This window comes from Callithrix jacchus, chromosome 19, assembly GCF_049354715.1.
Source record: "Callithrix jacchus isolate 240 chromosome 19, calJac240_pri, whole genome shotgun sequence".
Lineage (NCBI taxonomy): Eukaryota > Metazoa > Chordata > Mammalia > Primates > Cebidae > Callithrix > Callithrix jacchus.
The window spans coordinates 20,358,408-20,377,814 of record NC_133520.1 but is presented as its reverse complement, the minus strand read 5'-3'; the positions used below and the strand labels follow the sequence as shown (position 1 = coordinate 20,377,814).

The 19,407-nt window shown below is 43.8% G+C and overlaps 1 protein-coding gene across 1 annotated transcript in view; it reads left to right on the top strand.

The window, feature by feature from the left end:
* GALNT2 (polypeptide N-acetylgalactosaminyltransferase 2) overlaps window positions 1–19,407 on the top strand; it is a 219,219-nt gene that overhangs the window by 168,655 nt on the left and 31,157 nt on the right. Inside the window, exons 4-9 of the mRNA XM_003735230.5 lie at window positions 4,411–4,509; window positions 4,774–4,841; window positions 5,081–5,146; window positions 12,251–12,372; window positions 14,702–14,789; window positions 18,617–18,704. Of these exons, the coding sequence (XP_003735278.2) occupies window positions 4,411–4,509; window positions 4,774–4,841; window positions 5,081–5,146; window positions 12,251–12,372; window positions 14,702–14,789; window positions 18,617–18,704 (531 nt within the window). The remainder of the gene's footprint in view (window positions 1–4,410; window positions 4,510–4,773; window positions 4,842–5,080; window positions 5,147–12,250; window positions 12,373–14,701; window positions 14,790–18,616; window positions 18,705–19,407) is intronic.

Here is a 19,407-nt window from a genome sequence, read left to right as displayed (position 1 = left end):
TGTATTTTTAGTAGAGACGGGGTTTCACCATGTTGACCAGGATGGTCTCGATCTCTTGACCTCGTGATCCACCCGCCTCGGCCTCCCAAAGTGCTGGGATTACAGGCTTGAGCCACCGCGCCCGGCAAAGGATTTTTAAAACAAATCTCTACATGTCCGGTTTTTTTAAGTCTCCATTTTACTGAACAGGAAGTTTGCAGAATGACCACATTAGCACCAGAGCCTTGAACCCTAAAGTGAACTTGAGCCTACAATGTCAGCCTGAAACCCCTCTCACTCTTCACATAGTCACACTGCTTCTAGCCGGCATCATATAGTAGAACAAAACGTACTGCATACTCTTCCTGCTGCCGACTTCAAATAAACTAGTTTCTCCTCAATTCCCAAAGAAAGCTCAAGTATGAAAGTGCCCCTGGCAGCCAGCTCCCCTGTTGAGTTACTATATTGGGTGTTCTTTCACTAGCTCTGGAGTAGTGAAGACTGGCTGGCAGGGATATGGCTCTTTAAATACAAAATTTATTCTTTTTCTTTTTAAAGACATTCTTCAAGCGGACCCCACCTTCTTGGCTCAGTGTAAGGACTTATTATCTAAATTCATATACATACACACACTCACTCTAACTCTGGGATGTAAAATATTTCTTAGTTTTTACTTTTTCTCTCTCTGTGCCATAAAAATGGGATCCTTCTTAAGTTTCCTGAATGCCAGTTCCTAGCAAAACTTGATGTCTTATGAATATGTAGATGAATTTTAATAAAATGATACGAATGCAGCAGCCCTGCGTGTTCTGAAAAACGTTTCCCGAGCCCCATGAGACTTCCAAACGCTCCTGGAAGATGAGGCTTCCTGCAGAGAAAAGGAAAATGAGAGAATAGGATGTGATTGGATCGGTTCCGTTTACTATGATTTAGCATGAAAAAATGCTGCCTTATGTCTCTTTTAAAATTTTCATATAGCTGCATAAGCCCATGTTCATTAAGTCATTCAGCCTAGGTCTGCTCAGCTCAGCAGTTCCCGCTGTGTTAAGTGGGACCTAATTGCAGAGGATAGTTGCCTCCTAATGTGGAGTCCTTATTTCATTAGCATTACAGATTGGGTTCTTGGGAATGACATTCTTTGGTAATTTGTTTACAGTTGAAGCCTTACAGATTCTTACTTCCTTAATCTAACAATCTGCTAATTCTTAAAATTGGAAAAAGAAAGAAAAGCCAGCCTATCAGTCTACTTGTCAGGAAAGGCTTAGCTGTCAGGAGCTCTAATGAGGTACAATATTAATTCCAGACTGCATTTTTTCCCCAAACAACAGAGAACCATCCCCACCCCAACAACTAGTATATTATGCAATTTCTCATGATTAATTAAAACAATAACTACAATAAACAAAAGAAGCCCATTTTGTGATTCTGACCTAATTGCTTTTTAATTGCACTGCTTTTCATGTTTATTTTCAGAGTTCTTTTCTCCGAAGTAGTCACGAGGGAAAATGAGTGTCTGCTGAACACTTTCTCTAAAGGCGCAGCCATTCACGTGGAATTGCTGGTCATTGTTTGGCAGCTGCTAGACTATCCTCTTCAGTTCTTAACTCCTTAAATGTTTTTAGCGATGGCTGAATTCCAAATATATATGTTTTTAATCTATCTCCTTTGTCCACTGATTTTCCATTTGAGACAGATATTACATCTAATTTTTGGGGCAGATAATTCACGGCTCTAGTAAACCATATTAAGAGCTACAGAACAAAATTTTTTTTTTAATGTATTGGTCCCATGGAAGTTATAAGAGTGAAAGGAATGTTTCCCCTCCCCCTCTGAAGGTTTGAATCTTTATGCCAGCTAAAATAAACTGACAATAGACAGATTAACAAAAGAAAAGACACTCAAATTTATTAATGTGCAAATGTGCACAGGAGCCACACAAAATATGAGACTCAAAGAAGGGCCAGATGGCTGAAGCTTAAATACTCTCTTCCTAGGGGAAGAAGTAAGTGAGGGATATAGGCGATTTTCGAAGAGTAAATGATTTTTAGGGGAGATGATTAGGACGGAAATGCAGACAATAGCCTGGAACAGATTTCTTCCAGGGTCTTGGGGAGGTTGTGGTAAGGTAAGGGGCAGAACAGCACTGTGAATAAAGGTTATTTTATCATGCAGATGAATCTCTCAAGTAACAATCTTTAGAAGAATAGTTGAAAGAATAAGTGAAAAGTCTCTCCAGGAGTGGGGTCTTGTCGTGGGCTTTTAGTTTCTTCTACTATATGAGTTAATCTCTGTTTTTTGTTTGTTTTTTTTTTTTTTTTTGAGACGGAGTTTCGCTCTGTTGTTACCCAGGCTGGAGTGCAATGGCGCGATCTCGGCTCACCGCAACCTCTGCCTCCTGGGGTTCAGGCAATTCTCCTGCCTCAGCCTCCTGAGTAGCTGGGATTACAGACATGCGCCACCGTGCCCAGCTAATTTTTTTGTATTTTTAATAGAGATGGGGTTTCACCATGTTGACCTGGATGGTCTTGATCTCTTGACCTCGTGATCCACCCGCCTCGGCCTCCCAAAGTGCTGGGATTGCAGGCGTGAGCCACTGTGCCCGGCCCCATCTCTGGTTAATGTAGATTCCAGAGAGCGGGTCCAAGACAGTTGCACATCTTCTGGATGCACTCCCACAGTCAGATTAGAGAACTTGAGAGAACGTCCCTCTCTGTGCTTCTGAAAGGAAGTTGGAGGGGGTGAGGAGGAAAAGATCAGAGAGAGAGAGAGACCTTGGTCCTGAGGCTTATTTCTGAGGTCTGTGAATCTCCTTTTTTCAAAGTACTTAGCATGGCCAAAGCAGCATAATTTGGGGTATCATTTTCTGAGCCCCAACAAAGATTTTCTGCTTCTTCAATACAGGTGGCAGTGTGTTTAACTGCTAGAGTTGCAGGAACATGGTGCAGATAATAATAAATGCCAGCATGGAGGGAACTTGGGCATGGGACAAACAGGCCCCTCTTGCTGGCTCACAGGCAAGACTGCTCATCCTCATAACCACAGGGCATCAGACATCACCATTTAAGAACTGTTTTTCTGAAGCCAAAACCCCTTTTCCAAGCTGGTATCAGTAGTACTACCAATTTAGTAACTCTGAATGCAGTCAAACGAGAATGCAAGTATTTCCAGAAGTCCTCATAGGCCGTCAGTCCTGCCCAGGTGTGGTATTCTCTGGGAACATCGCTCTATTCTAGGATGCTCTTCAAGTCGGTAGACCCTGCCTTGAAGGGTTCCTCTTGATGAATTCTGCTGAGCCCAGTAGCCTTTACTGCTTATTTCTAGTGTATGATACTTCAGCATCTTCCACCTACAGCCATCAGACTCTTATTTTTTAAAATGGCTATTGTGGCTGGACACAGTGGTTCAGAGAGGAGGCTGAGGTAGGAGGATTGCTTGAAGCTGGGAGTTTGAGACCAACCTGGGCAACATAATGAGACCCCATCTCTATAAAAATTCAAAAAATGAGCTGGATGTGGTGGCACACCTGTAATCCCAGCTACTTGGGAGCCTGAGGTAGAAGCATCACTTGAGCCCAGGGGATCAAGGCTGCAGGAAGCTATGAACATGCCACTGCGCTCTAACATGGGTGACAAAGTTGGATCCTGTCTCAGGAAAAAAGAAAAAGCTACTTACTGTTCTTCTAGTCTTGTATCTGCCTGTAGAGCTCAAATTTGAGAAGTGCCATATTGAAATCTGCCCCTGCTGTAGAGGTCTGGCCTCTGAATCAGCTTCTGTGCTGAGGTGATCCCAGGGTTGTTCACTACCACTCACAGGAAAAGGAGAGCTCAGGCAGGCTCAGGGTCCCATTGACTGTACCCTCACTCCACCTCACCACTGCCCCTTGGGGTATTTGGGGATGGCCTTCCAGGGCAAGGGACATGTATCCCTGCTACCCAGGGTAAGGGAAAACCACAGGTGGGTCCACTGTTGATGGTGAGAGCCAAATTCCAAATGTCACAGGAGTACCACATGCTTGTTGTAGGCAATGTAGAAAACAAGAAAAGAGCAGTGGTGCACAGTTGGTTCTGCCCCTCAGAAATTAGACTGCCAATTGTGAAAAGCGCATCTCTAGAGGTGTATCTGCATGAAAGGAGACATGGGATTTCACTGTTTTAAAACACACTTTTTTTTAACGTGTGAGAAAGATGTTCTCAATATGTTACTTTTCGCCGAAATCGTTCATCTCTCAGAACGTAACTCCGGTTGTGTTTTCCTGTTTCCTTATGTCCCTTTGGCAGTTCATCTCAGAACAGGCCAGGAACTTCTGCAGACAACAAGTTAATCATAGCATGTCCGTCCCGGTGGGTTAGTCTGCTTGTTCTCTCAAGGGCTGAACAAGCTGGGGCTGCTCTGGGGGTCATTGTTCAGAGGACCATCTTTCTCTTTCTCCAGGTGTCAGCGAAAGCAGTGGCGGGTGGATCTGCCGGCCACCAGCGTGGTGATCACGTTTCACAATGAAGCCCGGTCGGCCCTGCTGAGGACCGTGGTCAGGTGAGGCCAGGATGGCACCTGTCAGCCAGCTGTTGCATCTTATGGGAGGCGTCACCTGTCAGGAGTGTTAGACACTAGCTGTGCCCCAGGCACAGTCAGGCCAGGGCTGTCAATGGGGGCTGTAGACAGGGTCACCTGACTGCTCAACACAGGGTGCAGTGGGTAGCTCCTCCAGCCAAGGATTAGGACCAAAATATGATAATTTCCTATGCCAGGTTTTACCCCTAAAAGGCCTGTAAACTTTATCTTCTTGTCTTTTCTTAGTGTGCTTAAGAAAAGCCCACCCCATCTCATAAAAGAAATCATTTTGGTGGATGACTACAGCAATGATCGTGAGTATCGACACTGATTTCATCCCTGTATCTGGCTCTTCTCTGGGCACCAGCCTTCCTGTAGCGAGGGTGCTAAAGAGGTGTGAACAAGCCAGAAATCAGACCCACAGACAGAAGAGGTGCCTCTGTGATGCCTCAAGGAGATGATCAGCCCTTAGGTGATTGAGAATGCTGCGGTTGAATGCAAAGCTCTTTATGAATTCCAGTTTCAAAATGCTCTGCTTCTTTTTTTTTCCTAGCTGAGGACGGGGCTCTCTTGGGGAAAATTGAGAAAGTGCGAGTTCTTAGAAATGATCGGCGAGAAGGTAAGACTCTTCTTAATTCTGTTCTAAGACAGTTGAATTCTGATTCTTCCTGGGCCCAGTAATAACACAAAGAAGTGCTTGAGCTCAAAGAGCAATTAATTGTCTCAGTTTTTTGTCTGTCTCCCTCTACCAGAGCCACTTGGGAGACTTCTCTCAACAAACACAGGAAGGACATTAAAAGCTTGACTAATTGAAATTATTTGTATATTAGAGCAAGAGTTCAAATTACATTTTTATTTATGTATTTAGAAATTGGCTTCTTTCTTTCTTTCACAATCTAGGAAGTCTTATCAGTCCCTTGAGTACAAAAGTTTAGAAGAAAAACAAAGATTTAGCAATAAGAAGTTGAATGACTCCATGCTTCAGTCATCTGATAAAATAACTGGGATTCAAGTTTGACAGCCTGCTGAAGGTGAACCATCCAAAATGGGGAGAGAGTACGGCAATTATATGCTTATGTGATTTTGCAAATGCCAACCTCAGAACCTTCTGTCAGTCTTATCTGTGCTGGAGCTGAGCTCATGAAGACTATTTTATTGGCAGTTAGAAGACGCACTGTAAAGGAGGAAAGTATTACATCGGAGTGTCTGGAAGGGAAGCTCCGATCACAATGTAATTAACATCCAGTATGTCAGTGCTGTTAGAGACCCTGATGGCTGGATTGTTAGCTCCTCTATGATCAGGAGAAATCTTTCAGTATAGGAAAATCACAGAGCTTTGGAACCCATGTCACATTTGCTATTTAAGGCTGACTTGATCCAGGAGTGGTGATTATATTCCTTGATCAATGCAAAACACTTTCTTCTCATTACATATTCAGTCCAGCTGGAGTCAAGGAGTGAATTTTTTCTTACCAAGAATCTTATCAGCCAACACAGTGATTGAGTCTGTTAGAACAGCACCATATTTTAACCAGCTAGGGTCATCAGCCTAGACATTCAAGATACATGAACAGTGGGATAAGCCTTGCCTTCTAAACAAGGTCTGTTTGCCAGACTCACATCAGTCCACCAATCTTAGAAGAAACCAAAAAGGGGGCAATTCGCTGCCCCCAAGAGAGCCTTCAAAATAACTCTGAATTGAAAACAAAAGTATCTGCCATCCCACCTCATCATCTGGCACAAGCTTTAAAAAAAAAAAGAAATGGGGAAAGAGGAAAGAGAGAGATAGTGTTGGCACTAATCACTTACTAGCCTTATTCAGCAGTGTCTTCATCTTTAAACTGCTTAGAAATCAGAACAATGGGGCCGGGGTGCGGTGGCTCATGCATATAATCCCAGCACTTTGGGAGGCTAAGGCAGGTGGGATCACGAGGTCAAGAGATCAAGACCATCCTGGTCAACATGGTGAAACCCCGTCTCTACTAAAAACACAAAAATTAGCTGGGCATGGTGGCGCACACCTGTAGTCCCAGCTACTCGGGAGGCTGGGGCATGAGAATTGCTTGAACCCAGGAGGCGGAGGTTGTGGTGAGCTGAGATCGCGCCATTGCACTCCAAGTCTGGGTAACAACAGCGAAACTCCCTCTCAAAAAAAAAGAAAATCAGAACAATGCTTCTTAGTATGAACTTTCTACCAGAGTGTTCATTTGGGTTGAACCCGCATTGATACGTTGTTTCAAGGAAGGCATGAGAAGGGTAGGTTGTGAGAAACCAGATTATGGAAAGCATAGCTATATGAAACAGCTGAAGTCTGTAGCAATTGACTGAGAAAATATGCACACACACTCATGTATATAAGTACCTGTGTGTGTGTATAAGATCCCATCGGGCCAGGCGCGGTGGCTCAAGCCTGTAATCCCAGCACTTTGGGAGGCCGAGGCGGGTGGATCACGAGGTCAACAGATCGAGACCATCCTGGTCAACATGGTGAAACCCCGTCTCTACTAAAAATTACAGAAAATTAGCTGGGCACCGTTGCGCATGCCTGTAATCCCAGCTACTCAGGAGGCTGAGGCAGGAGAATTGCCTGAACCCAGGGGGCGGAGGTTGTGGTGAGCCGAGATCGCACCATTGCACTCCAGCCTGGGTAACAAGAGCGAAACACCGTCTCAAAAAAAAAAAAGATCCCATCTACTTAAGCATACACACAAAGTGCTTGTAATGATGCTACTAGATGACAAAGTAAATTAATTGCCTGAAGTATTATGGTAGTGAAAGAGCAGCCTTAGGATCAGTGTTCTGTGGATTTTATTGTGCATTGATAGGTAACCTAACAATTGATTAGAAGCACCTAGGGAGTTTAGGACCATGTCTTGCCCTCATTCACAATTGAATAGAAATGTCTGGATATCTATGGGTGGGGCATGGGCAGCTGCATTTTTAAAAGCTGCTGAAATGATTCTGATTTACAGTGGAAGTTGAGAGCCTAGTTCTTTGATTTTGCAAATGGAAATATTAAAGCCTAAAGAGTTTAGGTAGGTTTCTCAAGGTTGTACAGCTATTTATGACAACAGTAGGACCAAAACCGTGTTAATAATGAGTTAAATATTTTTCTCTGCATTTATGGAGAAAATCAAATGGTATTTCTCTTTTAATCTGTTAATATGGTGAAATACATTGGTTGATTTTCAGATGTTAAACCAGCTTCGCATTCCTAGAATAAGCCCCTTCCTTGGTCATGATACAGTATCCTAGTAATATATTTTTTGTTAAGGATTTTTATACCTGTGTTTATGGGAAATATTGGTCTGTAATTTTCTGAAAATGTATTTTTTCGGTTTTGGCATTAGGGTTTACTAGCCTTATAAAACAAGATAGGAAGTATGTCCTTCTATTTTATTTTCTAGAAGAGTTTGTATAATATTTTAATTATTTCTTTTTTAAATGCTTAGTAGAATTAACCAATCTGGACCAGGAATTTTCTTTATGGAAAGATTTTGATAACTAACTCAATCTTTTTAATGAATGTAGGCCTATTCAGATTTGCTGTTTCTTTTTATTTCTACTTTGGTAATTGTCTTTCAAGAAATTTTGTGTTTCATCACAGTTTTTGTATTTATTGGCTCAAAGTTGCTTATGATATTGTCTCTTTTTTACTGTTTGTAGGATTCCTATTTTGTTGATTTTGGTAATTTATGTCTTCTTATTTTCTTCATCTGTCTGCTGTTTGTTTATCAACTTTATCTTTTAAAAGAATCAATGTTTGGCTTTTGTGTTAGGGTTTTCTAAAGGGACAGAACTAACAGGATAGATGTATATCTAAACGGGAGTTTATTAAGGAGTATTGACTCACACAGTCACAAGGTGAAGTCCCACAGTAGGCCATCTGCCAGCTGAGGAGCAAGGAAGCCATTCCCAGTTCAAACCCTTAAAAGTAGGGAGGCCGACAGTGCAGCCTTCAGTCTGTGGTTGAGTGTCCAAGAGTCCCAAAGCTGAAGAACTTGGAGTCCAATGTTCAAGGCCAGGAAGCATCCAGCACAGGAGAAAGATGTAGGCCGGGAGACTAAGCCAGTCCAGTCTCTCTGTGTTCTTCTGTCTGCTCTTATTCTGGCCATGCTGGCAGCTGATGAGATTGTGCCCACCTAGATTGAGAGTAGTTCATTTACATGTGGTGTAATCATTGGTGTGATTGGGTTTGGGTCCACTCTTTGGCTCTTTGTTCTCTGTTTGTAGCATGTGCATTTTGCTTTTAGTGAAAGTGTTCCTACTTTCTTGCCTTCTTTTGGATTCATTGATTTGTTTTAGTGTTCCATTTTGAATTATTCTTGTAGGTTTTTAGCAATACATTTTGTGTGTATACGGTTACTCCGAGGATTACAACATGCAGCCCTAACTTATGACAGTTTACTTGAGAGTCAACATCATACCACTTTAAATTTAAGAACTTGAGAATAGTTTAATTCCATTTCCATTTCATTTCCTATGTATTATCGTTACCATGTTTTTCTGCTACATACGTCTTAAACCCTAAAATACAGTGTTACATTTTTACTTCAAATAGTATCTGTTAAATAAAGAGAAGAATATATAGGTATGTTAAACTTATCCTATTTTTTATTTTTAATATCTTCATTTCTTTCCATAGATTCAAGGTTTTTTGTAGTTTTTTTTTTCCTTTAATGTAAATAATTTTCTTCAGAATTTTTTCTCATAGGCAACACAATCTCAGCTTTTATCTGAAGAATTTTTTCTCCTTTGTTATTGGAGGCTGTTTTCTCGGAGTGGAATCTGAGTTGACCATTAATTTTTCTTTCAGCACTTTAAAGGTGTCACTCCAACGTCTTCTGGCCTCTGTTTTTCTGTTTAAAAAGTAGTCGGCATTCACACTGTTGTTCCTTTGTATTTATGGGTCCTTTCCTCTGGCTCCTTTTCAGATTGCCTCTGCATCTGTTTTTGTTTGTTTGTTTGTTTGCCTATGATGTGCCTAGATTTCGTTTTCTTTATATTTATCCTGCTCCAAGTTTTCCGATGTAAACTGAATATATAGGATGATGTTTTTCACTGAGCAGATTTTTTTTCTGACTCATTTATGAGCATCAGTTGCACATATCTTATACCACTTGATACTGTCCCATAGATCACTAGATTTTTTTCACCCTTAATTATTTTCTCTGTCCACCAGATGGATCTGTCTCTGTTGTTCCATCTTCCAGTTCACTAGTCATTCTGCCATTTCCATTTTGCCGTTAAGACCAGTCAGTGGATTTTTCATTTCAGATAACTTCATTTTTAAGTTCTGGAGTACCCATTTGATTCTTTTTTATAGTTTTTATTTTGTTGCTCAGATTCCCCACCCATTCACTCATTAAAATTGATGCCTTTGCATTATTAAACATATTTATAATAGCTACTTTTAAATCCTCCTCTGCTAATTCCAACATCTGGGTCATATGAGGGTGAATTTCTGAGGACTTTTTTTCTCTTTGGTCTGGTCCCCATTTTCCTATTTCTTCTCACGTGTAGTGACTTTTTATTTTATAATGGACATTGTGGATGATATGTTGTAGAAACATTGGATTATGTTATCTTTCTCTGAAGAGTATTGACCTTTGTTATGCTGGACAGTTGAATTGCCAGATGCTGCTGCTGAAATTCTCAAGGCTTGTTTTTGTACTTTGCTAGGATGAGTTTGTTTTTGTTGTTGTTGTTGTTTGTTTTTTGAAATGGAGTTTTACTCTTGTTGCCCAAGCTGGAGTCCAATGGTGTGATCTTGGCTCACTACAAATTCCGCCTCCTGGGTTGAAGTGATTCTCTTGCCTTAGCCTCCTGAGTAGCTTGGATTACAGGCGCGCGCCACCACACCCAGCTGATTTTTTGTATTTTTTATAGAAACGGGGTTTCGCCATGTTAGCCAGTCTGTTCTTGAACTCCTCACCTCAAGTGATCCGCCCACATCAGCCTTTCAAAGTGCTGGGATTACAGACGTGAGCCACCGCACCTGGCCACGAATATGTTTTTATGAGTCCCTTATTCACGATACGTGGTCTATATTCCTATGTGTGGTCTTTCTGAAATTTCCGTAGAAGAACTGAGGTCTTTATGAAACACCTTGCACTTGGCAGGACTCAAATCCCAAACTTTGTTTTCTCTCCCGTAGATAGAAGCTGAAACTCAGTTTTTTCTGCCTTCTAACTGTTGCTTTGCATGTTGGAGTCGGTGCCTGCGTGGTTCAGGAGTCAGCCAAAGATTTACCAGGAGATTATTGCCAGATTTGGGGCCCACCTCCTTTCCAGGGTCTCCTCCTTCAGTTTCCAGATGCTAGAAGCTCTGAACTCTCTACCCTGTGACAACTCAAGCCAAAAAAGGCTGCGTTGCCGTGAACTGGAAACACCATATAAACATGGAGCTCACTCAGTGTGATTTTCTTTTTTTAAAGAGTTGGATCCTGTCTAGTTTCTGTCTGCTTCTGACTTTCAAATTACTGCTTTTTGTATTTTGCTTAGAGTTTGTAATTGTATTGCAGCAAAGGTTTGCCCAATGCAAGCTGCTTTGCAATTATCACAACTTGAAATCTTTAGTCTTTTTTCCCGTTCTAGCATGCAGCCACATGGGAATCACTGAAAATCCATTTTGACTGCAGAAAAACAGTGCTTAGCAGACTTGTCCTTACAGGTTATGAATAGTAGCATCATCTTCACCTGGAAAGGCCAGCATATATAGCAAAAGCCATTTACGACCACAACATCTAGGGATAAATATATTATTATTTATTTTATTTTATTTTTGTTTTATTTTTCGAGACAGGGTCTCACTCTATCACCCAGGCTGGATTACAGTGGCGCAATCATGGCTCTCTGCAGCCTCAACTTCCCGGGCTCTAGTGATCCTCCCACCTCAGCCTCCTGAGTAGCTAGAATCACAGGCATAGGCACAGGCTACCACCAGTGGCCAGTTTTTGAAATACACTATTTATAATGATACTTTGTGTCATAATGAAAATCCACATTATTAACAGATCACAAGTATATAAATTATATAATTTGACCAATAGTATAACTAATTTTATGTAAAAGGCAGATAGCAGGGCTTTCCAACTTATATTATTTGGCTCCTGATAAGCCATAGAAGACAGAGATATTTGCAACACTGTTACACATACTGTCACCACTGAAATCCAACACCATTGGCACTGGAAGTATCTGGGTGTCATCTTCCTCAGCCAAGTTAGTTAGAAAACTGTTGCTGTGTCAGAGGAATGTAGTTTTAAAAGTTCCACATTAGTCTGGTGCGGTGGCTCACGCCTGTAATCCCAGCACTTTGGGAGGCCGAGGCAGGCAGATCACCTGAGGTTGGGAGTTTGAGACCAGCCTGACCAACATGGAGAAACCCCATCTCTTAAAAAAAAAAAAAAAAAAAAAAGTTCCACATTTTGTTACTTAATAAAGGAGACTTTGGTGACATAAAGCCCTTTCTCAGAAGACAGTAGTTCTAAGAACATTGTCTTCCCAGTTACCCAGTGTAACTGTTGAAATAAAAAGTTCTGACAGTAATCTGTCTTGGTAATTACGGGCCAATTTTGATCTCATCCACCAAGTTTGCAATAACCTTTGCGCCCAGCAAGCAGGCTGCAGAGCTGCGAGCAGGGAGGCATCGCTGGTGGGCGCTGGGGTGTACTGGCTCCAGGCTTCTCTTTCCTGACGTGCTTTCCAACTCGCCTCCACAGGCCTGATGCGCTCACGGGTTCGGGGGGCTGATGCTGCCCAAGCTAAGGTCCTGACCTTCCTGGACAGTCACTGCGAGTGTAATGAGCACTGGCTGGAGCCCCTCCTGGAGAGGGTAGCTGAGGTGAGGTGACGGGGCAGGGAAGGGGTCAGGAGGTGGGTAGAGGGGACAGAGGGGATCATGGCCCAGGGGAGGTGTAACTCGGGGAGTGGGGCCTCAGGGCTGGTGGGACCTGCGCTCGCCTTCTGCAGTTTTCCTTGACCGAAAGAAAATGCCTTTGGGACACCGTAGAAAGACTGTTTTACTGGCTGTAGGAATCCATCAGTAACAAGAACCATCAGTTGACAGGTAGGAGGTGAGGATCAGCAGAGGCTGGTGAGACCCTGATTAGTTCAAGGCAGCCCTTTTCATGGGAGCAACTTCCTTCCCAGCTTATAGCTTTGTGAGTGCTTAGAACACTGCCCAGCATCTAGCAAGTGCCATCTCCTGCAGCTCTCAGAGTGGGACGTGCTGGGGAAGCTGTCCCTGGGGCCACCCCTCTACTCTTAGTGAGTAGGGCAGGTTAGCCCAGCAGGCTTCCAGGTTCCTGTGGGAGACGGGGGCTGCCGGGAAGCACACAGGGACTGGTAAGGTTGTCAAAGGGTGATCTGCAGCTACACTTCTGCACCTTCTGCCTTCTAGAAACATCATCGCTAATATTACATTTGGCCTTTTGTCATTTCTCTTGCCTTCTGCTTGTTTTATTGACTTTTCCTTCCTTCCTACTAAGAAAGCACTTCCTTGGGGGCGATAAAGCAAACTTAATGAAAGGAAATAGAAAATGAACAAGTAGTTCTGCCTAAGCGTAGCAAGGATAGCTGATGGGCTGTAAGTCATAGAATACTAAGTAACCATAAGCTGCTAGTAATTATGAAAGTCATATTCACTACCCTTTATCAGATTTGGGCTACATACTAGGCCTTTTTTATACGTTACCTTTAATGCACTTGTTACCTCTATTTGACAGGTAAACGAGCTAGGGTTCAGGGAACTTTAATAATGCATGCAAAATCTTACAGGTGGCACAGCCAGGATTGCAAAGCCAGTTTCATTAAGTCCCTATCTGAGCCCCTCTCTTAACTCATACGCACACAGCTATATCAAAGAAGAACCCACCCTGGAATCCCCACCCACCCCAACCCCACAACTTCTTGCTCTCCCAGGCTGCACTCCACCAGGCTGTCTCGTAGGGAAGCAGAGTCAAAACCAAAGCTTCCATCACAGTGTTTGAGTGTGCGAATGCCACTCAGCTCTGTGGTCAAGTTGTCAGAACTATTTCGAACAACCTCTCCTAAATTAAGGAGAGAAAGTGCCGAGCCTATGAATGTTGACTAACTCTAACCTTATGAAACAAAATGTAAAGTAGATTATATTCTTTAACTCCTACATCTAGACCCAGTCTGAGCCAGGCAAGGAAAATTGTATTCCTCTCTGCCCTCAATGCACCACACAGGTTACTTTTCCCTGTAAACTTGCCCCTGGGTGTTTTGGAGCTTTGCAGTGTTCGCGTGTTCCTAATCAGCATGTTCCTTCATGTGTTCCTCTGATGTGGTATGTTCTTAGCTCTGCTGATTATGTTACTAAGTTATTTTTCTAAACCTTTTTTCTGGCTAAAAGGTTTCTCTAAGTGGCTCAAGAAAAGCACTTGCTCTTTGGTTAACTGTCAACATGGGGTACTGTCCAGGGTCTCTCACCAGCATCCATCATTCAAATTTAAAGAGGTTAGAGACTTTAAAAGGCCCTACGTTCACAAACTCTTACCACAACAATGACAATGTGGCATAAAGAAAAGGCTCCATCTAGGGAAAAAAAAAATTTTTTTTTTTTTTTTTGGTAGAATCACAGGTAAGGCCAACTTAGAATTTGGAAATCTCTAGTTAATTTGGTTAACCTTCTGCTGTAATAATATTGATACTTACCATATCTCACACACACACCCCCTACACACACATACATCCGTAGAAATATACTCCTAATTTTGGTGTATGGGCATCTTGGCAGTGATTCCACTCCTGAGGTTTGCTGCAGCTCACAAATCACTGATGATATTTGGGAAAACACAAAAGGGCCCTTGGGACACAACAGCATAGTTTTTGCTTTTAGCTGGGTGAACCGATGCTACCTGTCCCATAACCATGGGTGTTTCTACTCCTTGAGTGACTCCTGCTATGCCCTACTCCTGATCTCCTCCCTGCCTCTCAGCAGACCACAGCACAGCTGCAGTGGCCAAGAGCAAGACCTTCTGGGTCTGGGTGGGGAGGCCAGGTTCTCAAGGGCCTAGGGAAGTAGGTAGTAAGGGCCAGTCAGGTTTGCCCTGTGCCTGCCTAACACTGATGCCTTCTGTGGTTGGGCGAGTTTTTTGTTTTGCTGGGATTTTGATAACTATTCCTTCTTCTCTTTGTTTGTATTTTAGGACAGGACTCGAGTCGTGTCACCCATCATTGATGTCATTAATATGGACAACTTTCAGTATGTGGGGGCATCTGCCGATTTGAAGGGTGGTAGGTGTCCATGGTGTTGCCCCTGCCTCGCTCGTCCCATCTACACCAGCATCTGATCACCACTTCCTCTCATTGTTAGGAATGACAGTGACAACAGTGTTCACACCATAGAGTGTGTTCCGAGTGAAAAGCGCCTGTGTGCTTAACAAGTAGGACTTCATAGAGAGAAAAAATAGTCTTGCTCCGTTAAAGAGCTTCCTGGGTTTCCCTTTCTCCTCTTATCTGCTTGACCTTCTGTCGCTTTTGCAAGCCATGTGGTTCCATGAACAGATACGGCATCCGTTTTGATCAGAGGTGATGAAGCTCTCCTTGCAGAGGTCCGGGGTGAGAAGCTTCATGGATCTGAGGCTTTGTGGGATTTAAGGGGCTGGAGCCTGTCTTTACCTTCTCTGCTCACCCAGGCTATGTCTCTGACAGCCTGGTCTCTTGCTGGTTGCTCAGATGGAGACCTGTGTCATCGTCAACCCTCTCTCCCTCACCAAGCCCACACATGACCCCATTGTGCTGATTCGGCACCTTGCGTGTGTCTTGGTTTCTGACTCCACTTTCCTAGCCCGACACCTGTGCCTACTTCAATCTGGTCCTCTTTCGTCAGAATGACCACTCCAGTTTCCTGTATGTCCTCACATCACCTGCCCTGCATTCCCCAAGAGTAGTTTGTCTCTTTACTTACCCTTTTAAAAATTATCAAAGGCCTCAAAGAGCTTTCATCTGTGTGGGCCGTGTGTATCAACATTTGCTGTGTTAGACAAAGCCGAGAACTTGTTAAAACACAAAATGTAACAAGTACATATTCCCATTCTCAGTCAGCCTGGAGCCCCCAGAAAACACCACCTAGACTTCTGATTGAATAGGTTGTAAAAACACATGTAAGGTTTTGTCTTGCATAAACAGCACCAGGACTGTGCCTGGAAAACTGCTGATCACATAAAAATGTTCAATGGCCAGGAGTCACACCCCACCGCTCTGTAAGGAATCAGTCAGGTTGCACCTGGCTCTTACTGTCCCTGTGTTCCAGGATGGGCGAGTGGAGGGGGTGACCTATGCCCCAAGGGGCTCTGCTATAGCCTGCTAATAAATGTTTCACTCTCTGAAACTCAGCAAGTTGGAAGCCTCACTTTTAAGAACTCAGCTGAGAACCAACAAGTCATCCAAGGCTGTACTAAGCCGATAAACAATGTCAGTCTTTACCTTATGCTTTTGTAATTCACTAGAAAGTAAACCAGTGGCCTTCTCCCAGGTCTGTTGATTGTTTACACGTGAAATCAGGGAACCCTTTTGCAGCTGCTGGGTACCCTCATTCACCCTAAGAGCATTTTATGAAATTCCTTTAGAAAAAAGAATCAAGGATTACATTCCTAGCAGATCTTTATTCTGCTATAGCATCTCTCTTTGGACCAAATTAATAAAACAAATAATAAGATAATAGTGAACATTAAAAAAATAAAGCAAAGGTTATGTCAGACAATCCTTAACCTTCTCTGTATAAAATGAGGTTTCTTTCCTACCTCCTAACATTCTTAGCTGATTAGAAGATGGACTATTCTAGATAGACTCTGGGCAGAGGGTCAACTGGCAGTCTAACATCAAAAAAGAAGACAGTGAAACTATAAAAGTGGGCCTTGACCAGGTGCAGTGGCTCACGCCTGTAATCCCAGCACTTTGGGGAGGCCAAGGTAGGAGGATCACTTGAGTTCAAGATCAGCCTGGGCAACATAACAAGACTCTTGACTCTATAAAAAAAGTTAGTTGGGTGTGGTGGAGCCACTCAGGAGGCTGAGGTGGGAGGATCACTTAAGCCTGGAAGGTCAAGGCTGCATGAGCCAAGATCACATCACTGCACTCAAGTCTGGGAGACAAAGTGAGACTTTGTTTATTCACACATATACTTACATATGCAAGCAAGCCTTAACCCCAGGAAACAGATACTTGGATTCAGCCATGGTCCTAGACATTGTGGCCTTTGGCCCCACTTGCCTCTCACAGGCCCGGTCATCGTGGACAGGCCATTTTTCCTCTGCTCCTCAGCTTCCCCATCAGGGAAATGGGATGCTGATTGTGCTGGCTACACAGGGCATAATGGAATGAGACATCAGCAGGAGGGTGGGCATGTTGGGAGGACTGTACCTAAGGTGGGAAACATAAAATTCAGAAAAGATTTCCAACAAATGGTAAGAAGTAAAATGTTTGGGGACATTTAAAAGGATGGATCCTTAGACAGCTAGAAAACCTAACTTTCAGAATGTTGTGTTTCCCAAGTATTGAAAGAGCTGAGATCTCCCAGGCTCTTATTTCTCCCAAAGCAGCTGTGTATGTCTGAGCAGAGGCAGGAACAGTGAGGTGCTCTGTGGGGGCACAGGACTTCTGAGTCAGAGGAATGAGGCCACATTCACCCTAAGAGCATTTTATGAAATTCCTTTAGAAAAAAAAAAAGAAGGATGGCATTCCTAGTAGATCTTTATTCTGCTATAGCATCTGTCTTTGGACCAAATTAATAAAATAAATAACAAGATAATAGTAAACATAAAAAAGTAAAGGAAAGGTTATGTAAGTCAATCCTTTACCTTCTCTAATAGTGAAACAGTAAGGACATTGTTTTTCTGATTTGCCTTCATTGCCTTTGAGGCACTGTGATAGAGCCAGCTCAGAGGCCTGCGTGGGTCTCCTTCATGCATTCCTGTCCCCACTGCCTGGACCCCTGTCCATTTCCCTCTCTCTCTGCCTGAGCCCCCTCCACCCTGCAGTGAGAAAGCTGGGAGACCTCTTTGTCCAGAGCCATAAATTCTTGGCCAGTCCAGGACACTCAGAGATCCCCACCTGCCATCCTTCAGTCACTGGGGCTGTCAGGGCAAACAGACTATGAATTCAAAGCATGCAGGCAAATCCAAACTTCGGCATTGCAAAAGCTCTGTTGACAAAAAGTCTGATGGCAGAGAGCTTAAGAGGCACAGGATGAAAAGACACATGGCCCTAAGTCATTAGGTTTGGCTGTCAGGCTCTTGGAATTGGAAATGCAGCACTACGGGCCGTGTGTTTGCTGAGAAGTGGCCTCCCTATGCTCCAGGACAGCTCAGTGGGTGGGGCCTGCTGGCCTCTGAGAGGCACTCTGCTTGTGACCCTGGGTGCGAGGGCAAGACCTGAGGCCCTGCAGATGCCCAAAACCAAGTCCAGATACAAGGTCCAGCCTCTTCCATCCTTGGTGGTCTATGGATTCCAAAAATGAAATGCAACAGGTGCCAAATATATCAGAAATTGAAGCTAATTTGCCCAGCTTGCCAACTTCCACTGGCTCATTTTCACTTAAAGTTTTCACATTCCCACCATGTCCCCACTCCACTCTTGCTGCAAATGCAATCTGAAGTTTGCAGGCCCAGGGAACTGACAAAGCCTCGTTCCCTCCCCAGCATTCGCTTCCCATGGGTCAGTGTTGGAGGTGTGATGGCTTGATTTCCATATTGGGTGCTCTTTTTCCTCACATCCTTACAGCCTTTGGACATGCCCTGGTTATTGCCATGTAGACCCCAGTTCTCTCCCCATTTTGCATTTGTTCTTAGGCATTTCAATATCAGAAAAGCCTAACTCACATTTTTTTTAGGGAGGGGTGGAGAAAAGATTCAGTGTTCACCCTCCCTGCCTGTCTCTCTCTTCCAACTACACCCACGCCCCTTGTCCCCTTCTCTCTCCTCCACACCTTTTTTTTTGGCTTTGTTTTGGTTTTCATTGAGTTCTGTCCAAACATCGAATATTTTTAAGCTGTGAGGGTTGGGAGTTTCTGGAGGAAATGGCCAGTCTCTTGTCAACACCCTGTTTCTTTTCCTTGCTGGCAGGTTTTGATTGGAACTTGGTATTCAAGTGGGATTACATGACGCCTGAGCAGAGAAGGTCCCGGCAGGGGAACCCGGTCGCCCCTATAAAGTAAGTGCCAGCATCCTTCAGGGTGCCCCTCCCAGATGAGACTCCAGGTTCCGGCTTCTTTGCTGGGCCTGTGCCACCTGGACACCCGGTGGGGCTGTTCACCTCCTGCCCTCCTGTTTCCCCTCATCTTAGCTCAAAGATGTGTCCCTTCTACCAGGCCATAGAATAAAGTTCTTAGAGATTTCTTTTCCACAGTCAAAGTCTCATACGTTTATAAGGCATATCTGCTAGGTCTGTGCGTTCCTGTATGTTGATAACATAGAGCGTTTCCATAGCTGAGCGAGATCCCCAAGCTGACCTCAGGCCCAGGGAAGGGGGCTTGGTGGGCAGCAGGAGACTGACTGCAGAGGAGGGAACCTGTGCTCATGAAGCCCATGCTTTTAGATTCCCAGGCCAGGCAGTAGGCTTCATGGTTGAGAGTCAGGATGCTCTCTCTAGCTGGTGAGAGAACAGGGCCACCTATTCCAAGTTAGCACATGGTTAAGGGAGATAGCATCCACAGAGCACTTACTGCTGAAATACCCTTGCTGACATTTAGCCAGCATCTGCAGTGTGCCGTACACCTTCCCAGCGCTTTACACTGAATTCACAGAGCATCTCTTCTGGGAACAAAATAGGGAGCTCAGTGTACATCTATTGCCAGCCCATTCCTGGGGTGATGAAGTGAGGAGCACGGTGGGTTTCCTTGTAGAAGGTGGAGCCT